This window comes from Neodiprion fabricii, chromosome 1, assembly GCF_021155785.1.
Source record: "Neodiprion fabricii isolate iyNeoFabr1 chromosome 1, iyNeoFabr1.1, whole genome shotgun sequence".
In the NCBI taxonomy this organism is placed as follows: domain Eukaryota; kingdom Metazoa; phylum Arthropoda; class Insecta; order Hymenoptera; family Diprionidae; genus Neodiprion; species Neodiprion fabricii.
Window position 1 is genome coordinate 22045571 of NC_060239.1, and position 24239 is coordinate 22069809.

At 40.7% G+C, this 24239-nt stretch overlaps 1 protein-coding gene across 1 annotated transcript; it reads left to right on the top strand.

The window, feature by feature from the left end:
* The first annotated feature begins 3991 nt into the window (after positions 1-3991).
* Positions 3992-22964, top strand: LOC124182683 (homeobox protein Hmx). Its single transcript, XM_046570246.1, has 4 exons — positions 3992-5262; positions 15757-16064; positions 17815-19283; positions 22564-22964. The coding sequence occupies exons 1-3, from the start codon at positions 4769-4771 to the stop codon at positions 18534-18536; spliced, it is 1524 nt and encodes a 507-aa protein (XP_046426202.1). The 5' UTR covers positions 3992-4768; the 3' UTR covers positions 18537-19283; positions 22564-22964.
* The last annotated feature ends 1275 nt before the right edge of the window (positions 22965-24239 follow it).

A 24239-nucleotide genomic window follows, 5' to 3' on the forward strand; every position in this document is an offset into this window, starting at 1 on the left:
CTATATACTCTGTGAATTGGTGCGGTTTCCTCGATTCTTCCACCACCTAGTTACAACGCTCGATGACAGCGTGTTTATTGTGTGTAATACAATAACTTGAGAAGACCAAACCGTGTTTGGTTCTTCTTAAAGAAAACGCTTCTGGCTCACCAGAAGCTAAGGCCCCAATACAAATTGGTCTGTAACAGTGATTCACCTACACTCTCTAAATCTACCGGCCGCATATTCTTTTTCAAATGGGTGTTCGTTTGAAATTAGTGGTAGTGTGGTACACAGAATGTAGTATTATATTAGAGTAGTGAAAATTACAGGTTACAGTGAACTCGAAAATGAAATATCTCAATAAAACGTACTTTTCATCTAGTCAGCAAATGATTCTTAAAATATTTTTATTATCGTACAATGATTTCCATTAATTGAAAAAAATTTATCTAATTGTAAAACGAGTGCTCTCAAGCTACTCGTCAGTAGTTCCAAACGACACAAACAGAGGTATCAATGTGACTACAGTTCATCTAATTGCTGTGGGACCCCGCGTTTCTATTGTGAGAGAAGCTCGAGCCTAGTGGGTGAGTACCGAACTACCAGACTAGACGTACAGAATATCTAGGTATGTGCACATTGTTATGCGTTTTGAAAATACTCTAAATATTAGACTGAATTTAAATCAATCATAATTCTTTTTCTTTCTTTGCAAAATGAATCTTATGTAATTTATACATAATTTATAATTAAGTAACTTAACTTGAAATCCAGTCGGTTGATCGGTCTGTACCGAGACTTCGACAAAATCGCAGGTTAGATGAAAACAGTAATACGTAACTTTTGTTCAATTTCGATTACACGAAGGCATTGTCTACAACGGGTTTATCAACGGATCGTAGTTACACATGAACATACGTATGAAAAAATTCCTGAAAATTTTAATTGGAATAGTTTTGAAACAGAAGGTAACGGGAGAACGGGATTCTATGTACTTGTGCGAATTATAACCATAACGAAGGAATGATACACTATCGACGCTGTGTGCATGGGCATACGTTTCGGGAGTGCAGATAAATAGGCGCTACATGATACGTGACGAGAACAGGCTACCCAACCCCGGAATTCAACGTTATACGGGGATGAAAATAATGGGAAAAAGTTTAGTCGTCGGTAGCAACAGCGGCGGCTCACTGAGGCTGCGCTTTGTGCAGGGTACAAATATGTTCGAAATACGCGGTACGCGGGGCGCGATGCTCCTTTGTTTGGCACTCGGTGTGTGCCTTCTACGCTAGCGCTGCAACCATCGCCGATAGTATACACGATACACACCCCGCATCGCATTGCTTCCCGGCCGCTCCTACGGAACCGCTGCGCAACATTGTGCGTTATAGCTGGTAACGGCTTCTCATCCTTATACTCCGGGGCAAAATGCCTAGTGCTCTGACAAAAGTCGCGTGTTTGATCACAGACTCCCGGCTAACTGTGACGTCTTTGAATAAAGTGAGCCCTAGCTTCGTCGATTGTGATTGCGCTTAATGTATTGGCCGATGGTAGAAGGATCAAAGGCAATATCCCTATACTTTATCAGCGGGGCGAGTGCGAGAGCGAAGCGGCCTGCGGAGCTTTGGTTAACATTTGACTCTCTTTCTCTCTCTCTCTCTCTGTCTCTTTCGAATCTCTCCATCCTTTTCTATTTCCTCTCTTACCCTCGTGCTATATCTTCTTTTTACCAATATTCCGATTTTTATTTATTCGGTGAGTAAAATGAAAAAAAAAAAAAAAACTAATAAAAACATCAGTCGTCGATGAATTTTCCAGGAAAAATTGCTCACCGATGCGAGATTTGGATTGACTGTAGACTCCCCGCAAGTTTTTTTTTTTTTTTAATATTATAAAAATTTACAATACAGTCGTAGGTTACTCTACCCACTCCGCAGTATGCACGTTGTTTGGTATGTTATAGTGTACGAATGTGAAATACTGCTCGAGCTATATTCATAACACATGCTGTTTGCAACAAATCCTTATTCGCTTGGAATGCTACTGCAAGTAATAATCTTCTGTTCAACTGAGATATAAAAATATGAAATGGGTCGAAGTAAATGGATAAAAACTAAATCGTTTTCCTCGCTAAGTATTACTTTCAGTTTGACTAACACCTCAATTGTCAGTCACTATACCTAGATATCATTTTTATCATAAGACGTTCGATCTTTTGTTTTCAGCAGTTATGACTGTACTTGAAGTTTGAATTAGTAAATGTGGCAATACTAACTCGGTAAGGATTAGGACGTCGTCTGAATATTCAAGCCCACGGATCATAAACGCAAAAAAGGAATAACAGCCGGATTTTACAAGCGATTCTGAACGAAAACGCACCGATGTATATTGAGTTTGTGCAAAAATAAAGATATAACTAGCCATTTTCTTATTTTTGCGTAAAATCGAAATGAATTGTTCTGTTTTTGTTAAAAAATTCATGTATAATACGGTTGTTATACCCTATTTTACGTTGCGATATATAGCCTGTAATAATAGCCAAAATAGAAGACATTAAACGCAGTCGGTAAAAACTGATTATTACATCCCCTGCATGAATAACGTAAATTCATGTAAGCCCGGGCAGTGTTTCGTAATGCGTGAACCAGATTTACCTTATGGACTGAAATTATAAGGCTTAACGAGAAAACCCATGCAACGCAGACGTTATTAATCCCATACGATTACTTCAGAGGGCACCTTCTACTATACCAGGATTTCGTGAATCCAAAAATTAACTGAAAGCCTCTCTCTCGTTGCAGAGGCAGCCTAGAAAGAAAATGGTGCGGATAATAATTCGTTTGAGTTAAAACATAAAGACCTTACGCGTCTGTTCCATCTGGCAATATTAATTCAACGCATTGCAAGAGGTATATGAAATTATATTTTTTCCATACAATACAATAATCCCGCTTTTGGACTATAACAAAAAATTCATTTTGCAGGCTACTCTTCAGTCTGAAGTTCCCGAGCATCGATCCTTCGACAGTGAGTTCGTAGACGGTCAGATATCACAACGTTTCATCCCGCAGCGTCAAAGCAGGGGTAGGTAATACGTTAAAGTTTTTGATTTACCTCGCCCGTGAGGAAAAAGGTCGGCAAAAGATCGATGACACTCGGCGCACGCCCACGTTATGTATCTACCCACGTCGCGAGGATATCGCGAGGCTAGAGCCACGGCAAACGGACTACCAGCAATCGTATTTAGAACAATCTCCGCTACTGCAGAGAAGCCCGGGATTCGGTCCGCTGCATTGGGTCCCAGATGCGCGTGGAGGCAAATAATTTTGGAACAACATCGGGGGGATTCCCCGTATAACCAGCAGCGGTTTACGATACTGTCGGGAACACCTAGACCGAGATGTAAATCTCGAGAGCCATTGTAGAGAAGAGAGTGAGAGAGAGGGTCTCAATATCATCTGGTAACGCGTTCGTCGCCCAAGACTGGGTAGGTATTAGGTCGACACCAGGAGACGAGGCTCGTGTGGCGGTGTGCATGGACACACAGGCAGCCTGCAGAGCGCCGGGCGACGGTATAGCCAAATACCCAAGGTAGATTAGGTGGATGGTTGGTTGGGTGCGGGTGGATATATACTACGGGACTTTGGGTGAGCGAGAGGGGCGGCAGGGGCGCAGGCAGCGGCTATAAAGGCTAATTGGTTAAAAGCCTGCCGCGCTACAGGCTTGAATCAAGATCTTGGAGTGTTATAATGGATAAGTAACACACGGCACACCGTTGCACGTAGTCGACGAGAGGCTCCGCGCCGTGGAGGAAACCTCCCTTCGGTGATTGGCGGACTCGGAAAGCTACCCCCGAACCGGTGCCGAGACGCGGAGCATCGATCGCCCTTGCGTCGAATCGCGGTGAGGCGAATCCATCCCCTAAGGATGGCCACGCCCCCGGCATCCTCCTCGCTCGACCTGAGCTTAGCATCCCCGTGGATGAGCACCCGACGAGGGACGCTGAAGCACGAGACGACGACAACACGACCAGGACACTACTGCGTTGAGGGGTTTGTGTTTGTGCGTGATTTTCACCACGATGTGTTATACTCAAGTTCCGCCGGTAGTCGCAAACAGTATCTATCGTCGGTCACTTAAAGCGATTCCGAACCCGTGAGGAGGCAGGCTCTGAGAGCACGCTGTTCATCGCGAGTCGAATATTCCGGACCACGGATTCTTGGGGTCGGTCGGTGATAATCTGAGAAGGAAGCACTTCGATCGCTTTTGACCGCAGGTACGGTTTGCACCCCCGAAACCTGATCGCTTACGAAGCTGTAGTACAGGACTACATGACTCGACCCCTTGTCCATATGCGTTGCACGTTGTTGAATCATAGTGCGAAGAGGCCCAGGAAACGGTGAATCAGCACTAAATCAAATCTGCCGATCTACGAGTGCGGTGATGGTATTTTCTTCAGGAGTGATGCTAATCCCTTTCCATGTGTAAACAAGTGACGATCAAATCGCAAAGTTCTCGTGTTGAGTGACATCAAGAAACGCGTGACAATCGGCCGTCCAGATGATTCTGGAACTTTGATTGATTCAAAAACAACTCGAGTTGTGAGTTACTGTGCAATGTGTTCGAATCAAATGTCTGCGACTCGTCAACCGACGTAATCTATTCGAGAGGTAAAAATGCTGCCGCGTTTGACGAGGAAACGGTATAACAATTTTTTAGTACAATAGAGTTGGTGTCTCCGTGTGTTACTACCACATAATTCGGCTGCTAAACGAGTGATAAAATGTCTGGTGAGACGGAAATCGAGGTGTCGGTTGTGTCCGAGGAGGACTTGGAGCTTGAGGGTTCACGGAGTAGCTCGGCACCGGCCGAACTCCTCATTCAGGACAAAAATAATTGTAGCATAAGCAATTCTTGTACAATTAACGGCGGCAAAGCTCCCCTGAGACCTGCTTGTACCCCGCAATACACCTCGTTCAGCATATCCAGCATCCTTGGACGGTCCGAGTCTCCGATAGCCGTCGCGGCCTCGTCTCCTACCCCGAAAGATCAGCCGCCTCGTCAGGTCCTCCAGGCTAGCACACCACCGCAGACTTTGCCACAAACTGCCTCGGCCTCGCCCAGCGAATCGTCGCATCTTCTTGGTCTGCCAAGGCTTGGAAGTCTCACCACCGGCAGCTCAGCTCATGGCGTCAACGGGAACAGTTCCAGTTTTGGGTCTGCCGAAGGCAACCCTTTGATGGGCCATGCAACGACGGATCTTGCCATGCTCTCTAGGTAGGTTCGTCTCATTTGTTCCCTTCGTTCTGATAGCAATAAAGTAGTAATAACAGCCATTGGCTCCAGACAATCGTTTAGAATTTCTTAAACATAACGAATCAAGGAGTTTCTTGTTCGAAAATGCTGTCCAAAAACTTTTGACCCGACAAGATACGATTTAGTAAATAACTTTATACTTTGAACTTCTGTTTAGTTACCTGTACTTACATATTCCATTACAAGAACGTAAATTAACTTCCAAATCTCGTTGAAATATGGCTTTAAAACAATGGGGTACCATTCGCTGATTCTGAATCCTATATTCATAGCAGCTTGTTATTCTAAGATGCCGGTATTTCACCCTGTTGAGCACGATCTGCAAAATATATTAATTGGTGAAAACTGAGCCACATTTCATCATGTCACGGTCTTCGTCATTCCTGTTGATACCACTGGATTATCATATGATTTGAGAAGAACGAATATTGACTATATATGTAAACCAAACGACAACGTATTCGGTAAAATATCAATTCATTCAAATTTGATTGCTAGTTGAAAAGTTGAAGTTATCCTACACTGTTAAAAACTGATGGCTTGTTTTGCACAAGGTGCCTTAATAATGTAATGGAGAACTAATCAATTCCTGATCTGGATTAAATTGAAGAATCAAATGATCGCAGTTATTGGAATGGTAGCTTAGACAGAAATTAAGAGCCAATCGAACGTAAATACAGCCGACGTTTCAAGAAGCTGATACCCATTAATCGTTTTATTCAATCAATCGAACAAGTTACACTATTTTCAGTTTCGGACGTACCACTAGCAGCAACCATAAAAAATTCCTGCATCCAAAACCAGACCATGGTGTCAACGGTAGGAGCACATGAGATTAGGAACGAAAAAAATTACACTGAGGCCTACAAGTTGAGTGACCAAAAGCTAATTATAAATATGAAGCAATAAGAACTGAACAAAAAAATTATTTGAAATTAAATTCTCAGATATTTCACCCTAATTGGAGAGTTCTTGAACACGATATAACATCACATAAAATTATATCTGTTCAAATACTGTACCGGTGTCTTCGATTCAGCGAGTGAGCATATTAATATTCGTCCGCTCGGTATTTGCAACACAAAAATCTCGTACCAAGGAACCGAAATAGTTGAAATAACTATACAATAATCGTCGGAGCCGTAACACTTTTCGAACAAACTATTTCGCGCCATGGAGCCACTGGTGACTAGCCGGTGCGATGTACCGGACAAAATGATTTTATTCTTACACCGTTCCTTTACCCCGGGGCTGAATGTAGCTTCGTTTTTCCAATAGACGACAAAAGAAACCACAACCTAGATATAGCCTCCATCAACTCCACTGTGTGTACTAGTGGTCCGTATTGGCACTAGCCAAATGCCCAAACGAGTGACAAATAAAAGCACCAGCCAACCAGCCGCCCTAGAGATTTCGCATGATCGATGAGGTGGGGGGGTATCGAGTACCACCCTGGAATAATAGTTGGTATAACCAAGAAGCGTACTGCACCCGTATGTATTTGCGGATGACACGTATAACGCGACACTCGGATCCGAATAGGGGGAGATACTGCGGACGGTAATGGGTCTATTAGGCTGTCTCATTTAATAACAACGAATCCGGCTTCCCTCGCATTGCATTACTTACATCGGGTGGCATTAGATAGGTCTACTAGGAGAGAGGGGGAGACCAAAACTCGGGTGAGAGGGGTTCGCGGAAGAGAGCGCTGCGTCGAGAGGGTTCGAGATGATTTTATCAGATTTGCACCCTCTAGCCCCAAGCAAAGCCCTAATGGTTCCAATTGCTTGTTTTCCAGGCGTTTACCATTTGATTAGGCCTCAAACTCACTCCCGCTGTACGCACCTCGAGGGCGAGACATCTGACATCGGACAATATTACATTTCCATACATATTATCAACGCGATTAAGTATTCACTGCTCACATGAACGAACCTAAAAGCTTCACGCCCGCTCTTTGACAGACTCATGTGCAAGGCTGTTAGCGGACAGCTTATTGGTGTAAAAAATCCGAGCAAAGTGAGTGTACGATGTCTCGTGGTAAGGTTCGTTATATACATATATGAACAGAGTTGTTATTCACTATTTTGTCTTTTAAGTAGAGTGCTTGAGTAGACTGCGCGGTGAAAATTAGCATGCTTGCTTACAAAATGATATTTTAAATTAAAAGAATCAACTTTACCGATCCTTTCAAACACGTCTGTAAAATTTGTCAAACACGTATTACATGGGTTTATAATGATTACACTTGTTTTACATTTTTTCTACTACAATCGTAAACATTAGCTACAGTTTTTTATTCTTAGAGCCTCATCAATGTATTACCATGCAATAGTATAAATTCTTCATGAAATTTGCCGCATCCAAATTACTCGTGTCAATCACACGGACTGGCATCGAACTGCACACGCTTAAATTTTATAAATATACTTCTCTTTCATATAATTACTTGAAACTGTGAGTACAATTTCCATACTTAATTGTAATAAAACTCTGTCGAACCTTTGGAATAAGAAGTGAAATGTGAATTGCTGCAGTACACACGACTGCTAGATAAAACATACGAATCGAATGATAACCTTTCACAAACATGGATTATGTAATGAAAATTGACCAGTAACTTCAGTATCCCTGCAGTGATACTGAAACTGGGAATGAAAATATGTTCAAATTGATTCACTCTCTTGTAAATCTGTGATAATCTACCGTTGGCAACGATGTGTATATTTCACTCTAACCCACTGTAATCGGAAATATTTGCAGATTATATACCTACACAAACCATAATGTTTAATTCGCGTACATGTGGAACGCATACGGGAAACGTGAATGCGTGCGGACTGTGAGTGGCGGGAAATTTGAAACTCATTATAATCGAGGCGCTACTAATTATCGCAATATTCCCAACGTTACATCGCATCATGCTGTACATATATATTGAGTTTAACGTGTGTCGAGAGCGAAGTGAAACAATTGTTCTCCCGCTGTTGTTGGCTCGTCTTTTCCAGACTTCATCAACGTCGCTTCAAATCCTCTAGCTACGTTCGCATCCTGCACGATGCGGATTATACGCTCTTATACAACTAGCTAAAGGACGGAATACTCTACACGTACCTACTTGCATATACGCTTGCAATCTGTTCCTCGGTGTTCGCAGATACATAATTAGCGGTGCGCGATGAATGGAAAGCTGAAATCGTCAAAGTAATATTCGCGACGACTCGCTCCCTCTTCGGCACATCTGTGACGTATACACATGGGGCTTTCCATTCGAAACGTACGAGCTGATGGGGAAAAACCTCTTTAACTTTCCGGTCCCTTCGCTAAATGACGGTTTATCAAAAACGGAACTTAAATGAAAACTTTCCTGTGCCTTTTAGCACCTTTCAGCGCTTTATTCAATTTGCTTGTGTTATTCAAGTTTATAAAGTTGTCTAAAATCATTACGAAAAACATTAGGAAATTAATTTTTCCAGTGGTACAGAAAGTATATAAGTGATTAATAATATGTTGGATTTGCACAATTATGCATTTACAAATTTTACAAAAAATGTGTCTTTCTAAACAAATCCTGCATATTGCAAATCTCCGAAAATATAATGTGCATGGCAAATTAATTTTTCAACAATTCAGACATTTTTTAAAGAAATAGCTGGTAAAAGAGTTGATAGCTTCTCACGGTATTTCAGTACTGTAGTGCAAAAACTTGATTCACTATTCTTGTTTCGAAAAGACACTCATCTTCTGTATGAACATCCCTTCTTAAGTGTCACTTTGCAACAGGAAAGACAAAAACTCAAATACTCATAAAAAAAAACCATCTTAAGTTACACATAATTTGATTTGTTTCCTCTTGATTCATTCGAATGAATGAGGTTCATCTGGATTTCAACTAAAAATGATCAGAAGAATAAATAATGCTCAACATCTCAAATTTTAATAAATTTTTTTCCACTTCAAACTTCGAGGTACACGAGTCTTTGAAAAAGCGATTGAATACACATTTATACTCTGGGAAAAATGAAACAAAGTTTGTGCAAGATTTTGGTAAAACGCGTTTCTTGATCAAGCTGTCTTGTCCGACTCTTAGCACTTCACGTTCAAATGATAAAAAAAAGCCGTCTCATTAGTCGAAAGCTTTTTGAGTACGTATCGCGTTACCGTGCAGAGAAAGATGAACTATCAAACAGTTATATGTTTGATATTATTCTTTCCAATATTTATAGATATAATGCAACAAACGATATACATTGCATAAAAAAGATACTAATCACAGTCACTATTCACAGACATTTGGGTAAACTCATAAAGCTTTGGCACCTAACGGCAAGGTGTTTATTGCCCATGTTGAACAGCGACTTAACCCAATTCACGGGAGAAACATGTGCCTCGTGCGGTTCTAAGGAAGAGCCGCAGATGCATTAATGGCGATGAGAAACTCTAAGGAGGTATCGTTCAACGGTTGGTATACATGGCATCGCTGGGCCAAGGGACGCGGGGCGAATAGGAGGAATCAATTTGGTGGTACTTGCATAATAGATGCAGACGGTAGAGTAGCCTAGAGAGTATAGAGGCACATAACGCGTATATCGGGGATGTAAGAAGCCGGCGAATCCCCGGAGAATATCTTCCGTGCACTTCGGGGTGCGTCTTTTGCCTGCAGGAAGGAAGTACCCGATCTGATTTATTATTGATCAAACCCCCGCCGTGATAAGCTGTGCGATCCGTCTATATTATCTCGGCTTTTAAGACACAAGCTAGGCATATATATCCGGACCTTCTCAAGTCCTCCGGTTTATCATCCTTGTTAGCAACGATCGGCAGCCTCGTTGAGTTTTTTCAAACTGGGCTGGGACTACTTGTCGCAAATTAAGAACTTGCCGAGGTGCTGCATAATAACATCTCACGACAATCGCTTGAGGGGGTGTCAAGAGAGCGCGTTTTACGTTGGCACAAGCGGCCTGCCGCTAAGTACCTGACCACTTTCAGATCTTAGCTTGAGGCCTGAAGGTCTGGATTTAGGACAGCCAAGAAAGGACCAAATAATACCTACTCACAAATACATTTTCTTTCAAAAAATTTCCTCTCCGTTAATCAGATCGTGCCGGTTAATGTTTTCGAGTTCTGTAAGCTCTAAAATGTTTGACACAATAACGATTTACCCCGAGCGTACCTGTATTTTTACTAGTGCGAAAAATTCTGGTGACGTTTTTCGCATACTGTCATGGGAAAAAAGTGTGTGCAGTTTTTTTAAGTATTGAAAGCTCCGCGACTTATGAGAAATCTGGTCGAAAATGAATTTTTCTAATTACAATGAATGTGGACGTTTGTAAGCCTCTCGTATCCAAGAAACAGGTTCTTAGAAAATAGTCAGTCCATCTCTTTGTTCCAATAAACTCTTGGCCTGATCTCGGACACGGTTCGATGAAACAATCAGATATTTACGGAACTTTAAATTCGGATAATGAACATGAAAAATTGACATATTCTGTTTCTTTTAACGGATTCTTTTGCCGAAACATATTCGAAATTATAATTTTCTAATACCTCTGACGATGATCTCGAAAAGGGCTAGTTAACAAAAATTAAGTTTACAGGGCTTATAGATTCAAGTTCATCAAATCATCAAAACAATTTTTTGATTTGAACATCAAAAATTACTATATCCTATTTTTTGAACGTATGCTTGTAGCAAAAAAATTCGAAATTTGAAAAATCTGAGGCATTCAGAGCCAGTTTATACGATATTGATAGAAAGTATTATACAAAATCGTATAAAAGGAATAAAATAACGCAATAGTAAATAATTTTATGAAAAAAAGAATATCGATGATAAAATATTTTGATCATACTTGATCAATTGAATTGGTTTGTTCAGTGATGAAGCGTATCGCAAAAATAACTATTTTTAGTAACGCTGAAAATAGGTATTCCTAGTTGAATATACACACTGTGGGATACTTACAAATAGACGAACATCTGAGGAGGATCGCTAGTATGGTAGAGTTAGCGATAAAACAACAAATTTCTGGAACCACCTTTGACATAAAAAATCGGAATATCGAAAAACCCTTGGTACAGAAAAAACTTAAGAGAACATCGCTTTGTGTGTGTATACTTAGACCCAAGAGATCGAACGAGAACGCAAAAGATTTTAGTGACCATTACAGATTTGCCGGCGTGTCTATGCGGACCAGGATCTAGACTGCGAGGATAGATGCATGGGAAGCAAGGCGGAAACTTTGGGATGTAAAGGAAACAATTAGGGCTGAAAAAGGGCATAGGAACGTTACCAACTGCAGCGCGCGGTAAAGATAATAGGTGTTTGTACCTGGACGAGGGTTGCAGCGATGCTTACAAACAGTGAACGTCAGATTTCATTTTTATCTTCTCGGGGCATCTGCGGCCGTCTGCTAGCCGTCAGCCGCTTGTTCAAGATGTATCGTACGTAATCTCACCTAGGTATAGATATACTGCTAGGAGCGGGATAAAGCTGTTAATTTGTTTGTTGTGTCGTGCCCTTACTCCCTCTCCCTTTCGCCGTCGCGGCGCCATCCCTCTTCTTTTCGACCTTATACCTCTACGCGCCTGTGTCTCTTTTTTATTTCCTTATGTATTTGTCCTCGCTGCCGAAGAAGCGAACGCAAACGCGATCCCGGGAGCGTGCAGACGTTATGTGAGAAATCGAGCTGCTCGCGTATGGTATATATACATAAATAGATATATACACCTATATATACACCTATACGCTTGTGTATACCTGCGGACGTAGAGTGGCATCGTCGGCGGGGGAAGTTTTAGGGCTTCGGAAGCCCTGGTTTGAGTATCTTCGTCTTACCAGGCTAGTAATTCTGAGCAATTGTCACCTTAGATCGACCGCCTGCCACTTTCGGCAAATATCTTTATATGTGTAAGCGGAGACATTAGAGTGAATGTATACAGAAATAAAAGGCACCTCACATTTTATTTTTATATTTCAATATTCAATACCGTGACGCCTGTTTTCATATTTAAATTTCCTTATTTCTTAGACATTAATTGAACATTTATTTGGGAGCAACATATATATATATCGATCAATACCATGGGACTACCTTTAATTTCTATAACTCTGTAGGCGCTTATTTAGTCATTGAAACTAACGGTTTTTAATCTTACACTTAAACATTGACAATTAATCATATTCACGTTCAATATCAGAGTATTAAAAAATCTTGTAGCTACATTGAAGCTCTGTGAGATAAAAACCAGAAATGAATCAAGCTTTCCTTAAATATCAATGTCGTGAATTGAGACTTTTACTCGACTAAAAAATGACATTTCCAAGATCTTGATCGTAGGTAAATCATGTATATAAGTGTAGAACGTTGATAAATGTGGCACAATTTTGTCCTTTTAATACCTAAATCGAACTGTTTTCTTCCGTTCCATTCCGGATTTTTTTCCTGGAAGACCTCTTATACCGTTATAGAATCGGAGCTCTAAATTGTCCTGTGATAATGTTAACGTTTGAATCTTAACAAATCTATATACCATTTCTTGATATCTTAACTAATACAAAACAATTTGAACCATTACTAATTAATAATGTTATACACAGTTGGATCATGTGCAGTTAAGAATTTGGAACTAACTGTCGAGACTGAAACCATAAAAAAATTAGAACGTACTGATCTAATTCAAAATTGGTGAATTTTGAATTAGTTGACAGAACGTCATAATGGTATCGCTTATTGAGTCGAGAAAATAGTTGTCACTCGATAAAAAATAATAAAATTGATAGAGTCAAAAGATGCAAAAGTTGAACAATGTTCTTAATGTAAACATTAGTAAATCTCATTATACTTGTAATGTATCACGAAACAGACATTGTACGTGACTTATATTAGTTTCTCTATACTAGCATAGCGTATAACCTTCAGCGAAGTAGATCCTTCCAGCCTCCCTAAATTAGACAATGCAGAAACGAGCTCCAGACCTTTCACCTCCACCCAAAACCCACGAAAATGATACACAACTTCGTAAAAACAGACCTAAAAGCAATAGGAAGAATAAATATCTAATCCAATGTTTCGCATCGACTTGTAAAGTTATGAATTATAAACATTTTCCTTCGTATGACCAACCTTTTCTCCAAGTTGTCCAAATAGCAGGGTAATAATCAAATATAACGGCCACCTATAATGGCTTTGGAGAAGAAGCTGAAAGAGTGTAATATTTGTTAACAACTGGGCAAGCTATGAGGACGGTTGTGGTAACGTATCTATGTGTGCAGGTACCTACCTTATATCGATCGTGAATGGCCCGCCCACCTTGGGAGCTATCAGGGCCAGCTTTGCTAATGTGCAAAGAGGTAATTGCCTGCAGGGGTGCCAACTCTCCCGAGACCCTTTGTGCGCAGGGTCTACACGAATGAATTTCAGAATTACAAATGATAAAATACGCGTTATTAAACCTGCACCCGCGAACCTACGCCAATCGATGTGCTTGCGGCTGTAACATGTTACATGCACGGAGACAGAGCTCGCAATCGCTAGGACTTTGCAATTATCGTCGTATGAGGAAAGCATCTATTATACTTCGGATTTACGTATACCTAACAAACGCCAACATTCCTTACGACTCGATTTTCAAACTGCAACCTTTGAAGTGTCCCCGCGGGGGATGGAGTCTGCAAAAACGGAAGTATTAATCCGAGCTTTTTCCCCGCCAACGGCATAAGCCGCCCCCCGAATTCGAAACTCGGCTAAGAGGTTGAGAGAGGGAGTATTATGAGCCTGACCAAACCTGCGTCTCCAATTTCCCTCTTGAGACTCGCACTCCAGAATCCGAGTTTCAAAGAACCCAGTTTTCGCATGGCGAAGCTGCCGAAACGAGGACGCAACGGCCATTTGAACGATTAAAGAAACTTTATGTAATACGCGCAAGGCAAACGACCTGGCTACCCTAATGGACATGATTAAATTAATTACTTACCCTTCTGTGCTCGGCGTACAAAAGTTTCCAAATTGTACGGTGTAGACTCCGAGTTTATATACGTACATACCTGTGCAAAACGGTCGAAATCATCACCCCGCATCGTTTGCTCTTTGATGTCTTTCGTTATAACTCCGCGATTCCTCAGGCGTGAAATTAGACGCCGTCTACCGCCCAAAATGGCCGCCGCTACAGACGGTTGGCAACTCTGAATTCGGAATGAGACGCGAAAAAGACAAGACAGCTCTCGCCTGCGTAGCTGCTGACACCTAAATTGGAACCCATAGACGTGCAGAAGCTAAGCATGTCGCTTTCAGAATTTTTTGTCACCCGACGTGAGGGTCCGAGAAACCCAGGCATATTTCATACGCCAACCACAATAGACTCCCGAAATGTTACAAAATAAGAAAACTTGACTTTCAATAAACACGAATGAATTTATCGTTGTGATTACGAATTCATTTTACAGCCATTTAGGATGGATGCGTACTGCAGTGATCTATGTTTTAAAATTTAATGTCTAGTTGAGCAATTAACATGGTAAACCGATTGAGAACTTGGACTAAACTTCCGATAGTCCTTTCGTAATGACACTTGGGCATCGCGTGGCTTAATATTTTATTTCAGTTTTACCATTCAACTTTAGTTATAGCTAGTACCTTAAAAAAGATAATACTGCAAAGCTGCAGAATGTGCTGAAAAAGTATATTCGAGTTAACTGACGGAAAATAAGTATTATGTTTTGTTTCTTCCCTCCTTTTGTTTCCTCATTGATTGTTGTGTCTTTTTTGTCTGTTCTTCACCATCTTTTCTAATAACCAAGTTCCTTCCTTCGAAAAGCCGCTCTGATCCGGTTACCGTCACCATTCTCGAAACGCTGCCAATTTAAGGATTTTATAAACCAATTAGCAGCTCGTTGATAGGTTTTCAAATAGTAATTCGGAAGCATTCAAAAAATCTGCGATTAGGATTAAAAAATTTACATCATGATGCATTGATAATCGAAACAACACTCAAGTAGTTCTGTCGAAACTAAACACGCCGTTCCAAGTACACCTTGACGTAATTTAAGGCCACCAACAAAGACCCTATACACTCAACAATTCTCATCCAATATGTAAGGTATTTTGTCTGGGTGGTAAATATCTCTAATACCTATAATCCGAAATTTACCATACCTGTGTACTTTTGCTCTGGGTATAAACCAGTCTAAAAGATCGGATAGAATTTTCTGTCTTCTCAGATGTCGTCGCGCTCTGTTAGAAACAATAAATCAGGATGTGCTACATTACACTTCCATATTTCAATTGTGCTCTTACCTCCTTGAGTAAACCCTTCTCGCGGAACCGAAACTTGAGTACGCATCTCCGATTAGAGAAAAGTTGTGAGCAGCTGGATCAGCGGTGGTTGCCTGAAATACAAGCATCGTGGAAATAATTGGCATCAAGGCTTGCTATAATTAAACCATTATCGTTTCAGACTGGGGATAATGTCTTCGTTGATAGCTGGCCGCTATCCCGTTGGAATCGGGAGTATTTTCTTCCCGTCGCCTCTCCAGCACCTCCATCAGCATCAGCATCACCCACGTTTAACCACGACGGGAACAAACGTGACTAGTAGTGGCCAGGAAGCCTCGGATGCTGAAAACATTCAAAGAATGCTACCCGCCAGCGGGGGTTGGCCTTTTCACTGGAGACCAAGCCACACGCTACAAACCCTCAACCACCACTCATCGAACGATGGAAATTCCCATCGGCAAAGTCCTTCGGCGACCTTTTTGCAGAGAGGTGAGCCCCTCCAAATACGCAGTCTCGATTAGATTTATCGCACCCCGACATCACCACGCCTCGCTGAGGAACGACCTCCGATATTTCAGAGCTGCACGCGGAGCTTTTATCGCACTTCGTGAGCCCCAAACCTGAGGACTGTTGGAAGCTAGTGAATAAATATTTGCAGTCGAGTTGACAAACCGCTTCTGGGTTTAGAAGGAAATTGAAGTAACGGTAGTCGTCGCATGTTGAAAGTTGACGGCGAAAGTAACTGCAAGGGACAATCAGCCAACCGGGCACTCGAGGATGACCCCTACCATTCCCCGAAGCTATGGCTTCCATGGCTTCCGCAGTGACAAGCCAGCGCCGATCGACTTAGCTATCAATCGCTTACCTATATACCCGCGTGTATACCGTACCCCGTTGTCTACTTAAGTTGAGAACAAGTTACCCCGAGCCCTGTTGTTTGCTCTCATCGGCCATGCCACTTTATTCAAGGGACTCGGACTCCGCACTACGACATCGAGCATACTTGCGTCACAATTGGCCGTTACGCCGCTCGCGGTTTTACCTGCGCCTGTGTGTGAAACTTTAGACGTGTACACTTAAACGTGTTACGTATCGATTCTGAGACTCGCTTATTGTTAACTATGCAACTGGGTACCCAGACCGAGTAGTCTCGAACTTCTAAGCTTGTATTCATTTCTTTATTCTGAAAAGTTTTTTTGCATTTCCCGAAAGAGACCTCAACCCGATAGTTTCTTCTTACGATTAGATTTTGGTTAGATCCTGTTCCTTTACTTTTCTCTCTGAAGATCCACTGAAATATCCGTAATATGAACAATTTTGACATATCGGTAGTGTTTGAGCTAATTTTTCGATAACATGAATTGTGAACTACCTTAACATACATCCTTTCAAGTTCGCATCCTTTACATTAATTTTATGGTTCGTAATTCTTATTCGATTTTAATCTTACGCATCATTTGTACAACGAGATCACTGATTGAAAAAATAATTTCTGTGTACATGTCAATGATTTCATCAAGACCTTGCAAAAGATACCCCATTCCTTAAATTTATACACGGTGTATTTCGAATTTTCAATTTTGAAATATGATGAAACTGCGAAGTGATTATTCATTTCCTACGCACACAAATTTGTTTTCAAACATAATAGTGGAAGAGTTTGAGAAAATTTACAATCTTGATTTCATCGACATAAACAGCAACTGTTGTAAATCGTACAGAAATCACATCGACAATATGCGTATTCTATCTTTGGTGTACATTCAAAATCCCATATAAATCGTCAGGAGCTGATAATTAAACTAAAACCAAATCAAATAATATAAAGATTTTCTAGAAGAATCAAATGTTTCTCTGACTAGTAATTAATTTTATGTTTGTACAATTCAACAGTTTCCACGAGATCTCGAGAGACAGGATCGTTAAATCTCAACGGCTTTACAACGCCATGCCTCGATACTTTGTCAACTACACGTCGAGTTAATTTGAAATAACTAATACCACATAATGAAAAGAAACTGTCGACAATTCCAGTTAATTATATAAAATAATATATTTTTTAACCAAAACAACGCGCAAGCCTTTGAGATTAAATACTGTTGGCTCGAATCGTTTTATACCATTTTATACCGATTTGACACTTTACACATGGTAGGGTCCCAACTTGAGAGACATTTACTGATCTCGCATATTGAATTTTCCCGCATTGTTTCATTATCTCGGATTTATTGGTTGACAGACGATGAGGAGGAAGACCACGGAGTGACCATGGCTCGAGAACGGAGTCCATCCTCTGGTGACGACGGTCATGACGATCCGGTTGACGGGGACGGCGATGGCGACGGTGACGGTGACGGTAATTCAACGTTACACTCGTCAGGTAGCGGTCAAATGGGGGTCGGCGTCGACGGGAGGGATTCCGGGAGTATGAAGAGGAAGAAAAAGACACGGACCGTTTTCTCCCGATCGCAAGTTTTTCAGCTGGAAAGTACCTTCGACATGAAACGCTACCTATCGTCCTCGGAAAGAGCCAGCCTAGCAGCGTCTCTACGTTTGACTGAAACGCAGGTGAAAATATGGTTCCAAAATCGAAGAAACAAGTGGAAAAGACAGCTTGCCGCTGAGCTCGAGGCTGCAAACATGGCGCACGCTGCACAGAGGCTCGTCCGCGTGCCAATTCTCTATCACGAAGCCTCCGCAAGCTCGTCCGTGGCTTCTTCGTCGTCGTCAGCACATCCGTCGGGACAACCATCCCTCTCCCACTCTGTGGCGGCTTCCTGCAACCCGCCGCATCCCCAAAATCAGGCCATATTCTATGCCCATCACCACCACCATCATCATCCTGCTCATGTTCAGCACGCTTTGCTGCCGCACCAGGTGCACCCCCAACCCCCACCGCCGCCACCGCCCCCGCCGAATCCTCATCCGCCACCACCGCCACCGCAACCCTCTACGCAATAATACCTTGAATATAGCAAGGAGAGATATTACGATGAAGCATCCTTTTCCTTATCCCCGTCCCGAAAAAGCGAGAGAGAAAGAAAGAACGGAAGAACGAACGAACGAGCAGGAATGAAAAAGAAAACACCATCCCCTCTCTGTAGGTATCACTTACTCACAAAAACGTTCATTGTCTATCGCATACAAAAATTACTATTAACGAATAAAAAAAAATCTAATATATCTATATTACATTGTAAATGCTACATATAACGGAGGCTTTTTATTCCTTACCGCATATTCATACGAGCAAAGATGCCCAGCGTGGATGATACACTCCATCTTTACCCTTATACATACCGGGTCTGTGGCGTGATCCACCCACGCTGGTACCTGAGCCCTGAAGTGAGATACGTATGCTATATGCATGTGAATTGCATACATCTAGATCGGAATGGAACTGCTCGCTATGAACTCGAGGCCACGTGGGACTCGACTCTTGGTGACAATGCGATGCAGTCGGGACACGCGATGCACTTCAATCATCTCACTCGACCCTCTGATCTCTCAACCTTCCATTTAAGTATTGCTCTTGTCTTCTCAGCCTCTGCATATCACACTTTCGACACACATACACGCGTGTGCGCGACGTAAACTGTGTGATCTCTGAACTCCACCACTCCATTCGTCTTCGCGGTTCATCTCTCACACCGTATGCGGAGTACATCTTTGCGCCGCCCTTTTCCTGGATGCTCACTCTCGACGAATGTGCGTATTATTGTTAGTGCTTTATTTTCGTACATATATATATATATATATATATATATATATATATATATATATATATTAGAGTGTCCCAAAAAAACCGACTATTTTTTTTTTTTCAAAGAACATTGAAAAATCGTCAGAGTATCTGTAGAAAATGACCCTGTGAAAATATAAGCTCTTAATATTAATATTTAGAGGTGGCGATTTGTAATTTTCTATTTCCCATTTAAATAACATGGGAAAATTTTTTTTTGAACTTTGGAATTTTGTGATGGGATAACGAGCTACTTCATAAGTATGACAAAATCAGGTCTTATAGGAAATTTGATGCTCTACAAAAAAGGTCTGATTGACATTTTGCGTAAATCCAGCCGTTTCAAAAATATCGAGCCTCAAACTTCGGACTGTTTAAAATTATGCTTTTTTTTCGTAAATACAACAAAAATTAATTTATATGTATTATAAACCCAGAATTATCAGCTGAACAATAAATATATGCATATATTTATTCTTATATTTATTCTTCAGTTGATAATTCTGGGTTTATAATACATATAAATTAATTTTTGTTGTATTTACGAAAAAAAAAAGCATAATTTTAAACAGTCCGAAGTTTGAGGCTCGATATTTTTGAAACGGCTGGATTTACGCAAAATGTCAATCAGACCTTTTTTGTAGAGCATCAAATTTCCTATAAGACCTGATTTTGTCATACTTATGAAGTAGCTCGTTATCCCATCACAAAATTCCAAAGTTCAAAAAAAAATTTTCCCATGTTATTTAAATGGGAAATAGAAAATTACAAATCGCCACCTCTAAATATTAATATTAAGAGCTTATATTTTCACAGGGTCATTTTCTAGAGATACTCTGACGATTTTTCAATGTTCTTTGAAAAAAAAAAAATAGTCGGTTTTTTTGGGACACTCTAATATATATATATATATATATATATATATATATATATATATACGTATGTACACATATATTTTTCTCTCCATCGCCTGCTCTTTTCCCTACTTTATATTACGTATGGCATACCGTATATTTTCTACGCGTATAAATCTGGGTATTCGTGACACCGAGTAAACCAACATCTCAACTTTGCACTCCCATTTTGAGCTGCTAGAAGTTTTAGTCACAAATTTCAAATTCCTTACTTGACTGGTTAAACACGTAAAGGTTGTCCCCTGTGACTGTGGAAACCGAAAATACACTTTCTTTTCCCAGCGCGTCTTTCGGGCTATTCTTTGTCGTTCAAGTTCATCATTTAACAAATGTTTATGAATCTCTCCACATTCTCCTAATATTCTACTTATAATTAGTTTGCTGAAGTATTTTTTCTTTTTGAACATTCAAACTGAATTACTTGGTTCAAAACCAACCCCATTCCCTAACCCTTTATACAAAAAGGCATTTATACGAACATCCGCGGATATGCGATCTTGATAGAATATAACTTCTACCCATAATGTGACTACAAGTTCAAAATCATTATGTAGCGTACAACATACAAGATCCTGTGGAAGGCTTGTTTTGGCCAAAAAAATGCGCACTGAAACGATAGTCAATAAAATTGATCAACCGCATGTGAATTCGCTTTTCAGATGCCGGTATAATAACGGCATCAGGGATTTAATGTGTTGGATGTTTACTGTTGGGTATATAAAAACGTGGGTGTATATCACCGAAGTCCCACGTGACGTTGTATGAATGGGCTGCAACCACTCCGCTGATGACATCTCAAGTCGGGTGAACAACAGGTGTTCTCCTGTTTTACTTCAGTCATCATCGATCGTTTCGCCCCTGCATTCCGTTTTTTTTTTTTTTTTGTACTTTATTTCCCTTATGCCTTTGCTATTAAAAAAAGATCTTGTCAAAGGGTGTCATTATGAAGATACTCTAACCGCGACTGTGTAATACCTACAGCCATCTTACGCTTGATGTCCTCTGTGAACTCGATGGCTAACGCCTATCTGTATTCATCATTTACACCGCATTTAAAAGAGATCTATTCACGTGCCAAAATATTTTGTGTACATGTATAAAGGAATTTCCTGATCAGATTGGTAGTGGATCGAATTTCAACGCCAGTTTGATCAACTCCAATAAGCGTGACAAATTCAAAAAAGCTAATTATTTTTGTGCTCTACTCGGGTTGCAGGAGTTGTTGGTACTCGGAATCATAAATATCCCGTAACTTGAAACATCGTCATTGATCAATGCTGGCTCATTTCAAGATCGTATACACAGGCGGAGCCACAAGATACTATCATAGTCAAATCAGAGCTACAATTCGTATTGCAGCCAACAACAGTTACGTCTTAACTTGTATTGGTGATGAAGTTACATATTACGTCAAGTCATTTACGAGCGATTAAAAACTGCCCCCCCCCCCCCCCCCCCCCATGGCGCAGAATTCAAACCTACGAGTTAAAAATCATATCTAAGTACATTTTTTGCAGGTCTTATCAAACGAATGCAGTGGTAGAAAAATCAATTTTAATAATTAAATATTCACGATCGGCTAAACATTTCCAATCTTTACGAGCTTCTAACAATCAAGTTGCGGAAATTTTTTTTCCATAGAACAAAGATTTCCTCATCGAAGAAGCTTTCACAAGACACTTTGTTCATGATTGTCGGTAGGCAATGGCTGCACAGCGATGAAAAATCGAAACCAATTTTAAACCCAGCTTAAACGGCGAAGCCCGAAGCATCCAGTTTCAAGTTCTCGCCTTACGCTGTAGTAGAGCTGAAAAGCCTCTTCGTGTCGCGTGTTACAATACACACACGTACGCAGACATGCGCATTGTTGAAACGCACGCACGAAAATTGTACTTCGTACATTTGTGGACTAGATGTATTCGCGTGCCCCGCTGAGGGGGTGAAGGGAGGGGGCAGTGCCCCGTTAAAAAGATTTAGTCGATTTGTAAGGGCGCGGCAGGTATTGAATTGACGACAGATTGAAAGTTTGTCGGTGTATTGTGCCGCGACACTCGGCGTCGAATTGCAGTCACCGCCTCCATGTTATTTTCTGCTTAACACCCCGCCCGGGGAAAAACCTACGGTACGAATGAGTGAATGCATCCAGTAATTTAACGCGCCTCCAACGAGGTAATGCCTCGCTGCGATTATTATAATAACAGACCCTGCCATAATACACCGTCTAAAAAATAGGTCCTACCTTAGTACGTAGCAACCTTCACCGTATACCTATGTATATATATACATACATATATTACTATACGCCTATGGACATGTTTATCCGTATCCGTAGATACGAGCTGGTGTGACCACATGAACACACACACGCATACGTGCAGAGGAGCCGCTGTGAAACTCGACAGCTTCAACGGACTTCGCAGGGATATGCTTGCTGTATTGTAGATGCGCCTAAAGTTTATGAGGCGACTCACGGTACGGGACCATTGAGACGAGACGACCCTTACGACCCCAACAATTCGACCGCCCAACGAACGGTGCAACCAGAAACCATACATTCTTCTGATGCCCGCGTAGGGAACTCAGTTCTCTATTTCGCGGAGGAAATTACAAGGCATCGTGCTGTGCATCACTTTTCTTTTAGGCAGTACATCAGTACAGGTCAGAGTACCGTAGATCATATCTGTAATATGTATATTCATTAGGGTGGTCCTTGTTTAGGGTGTTGACGAATTTTTACCGCCCCATCACTGAAATCAATTTTAAATCATTTAAAAAGAGTCGCCAAATTTTTTCAGATTCTTACAGCAAGTCTGAGATAGCCCGGATTGTGATCGAAGTTTGTTATGGAAATGAGATGAGAAAAACTTTTTTTCGCACTACATATTTTATCGTGAAAGTAATAATGTTCCAAAAAATCTGTAACTGCGAGGTTTTAGTCGGCATTAGTGATAATATATGAAAAAAAAAATACACATCATCGTACGAGGCAATCTAGACGAATTGCACTTTCTCTAAACCAAAAAAAAGTCAGGTTTCGAGGTTGTGCAATTCGTCTAGATTGCCTGGTACGATGGTGTGTATTTTTTCCCAGATAGTAGCACTAATTCTCACCAAAACCTCGCGGTTACAGATTATTTGGAACATTATTACTCTTGCAACAAAATATATACTGAGAAAAAGTTTTACCCATGTTAATTTCTATAAGAAACTTCGATCACAATGCGGACTATGTTAGATTCGATGTAAAAATCTGAAAAAATTAGACGGTTGTTTTCGAATTATTTGAAGTTGATTTGGGGGATGGTCTGGCAACAATTCGTGAACACCCTGAATAAGGAACACCCTAATATTCATGTACGTACTTGAAGTTTCGATCGATCAAGCTTGATTGAAAATCAGCCGAATAACAAATGAATAGCTCGATACCATATTTCGATATAATCTCACCACTTCGTGTCCTTGGATAACTGGAATAATCAGGTTTTTTATCAGTTTTCCAAAATTTTTATCGTCGACACTTAATAACTATTAGTGACCAGAAGAACTTCGGGTACGCGTGAATATTCAGATTTTATTTTGATTTCTCATTCCACGCACTTTTTTCTGGCCTCTCGTATAAAATAAACGAAAAGTATTACTGATTAATACGATACCTCTAGCTTTGCCTGCAAGAGACCAAAAAGCTTACTGGTTCTTTGAATCTGAATTAGAATTATGAAAATTCTTAATCGAAATTTATGCTGTAAACATCGAGAGAATAAATTCTTTTTTCTTGACATAAATACGTTTCAAGCTCTCATAATATTAATACAACAATTGTGAAAAACTGCCCGAAAAAGTATGAGTATTTTATTAAAAACTTGGAGTTTGTCATATTTTGAAAAATGAATTAACAAAATGCCCTACTTTATTCATACGTTTATTCAGGGTTAATTACGAATTTTCTCGATCGATCCATAAACAAGAAACTATCAAAAACCAGCTTGTGAAATTGTGAAATTAAAATTT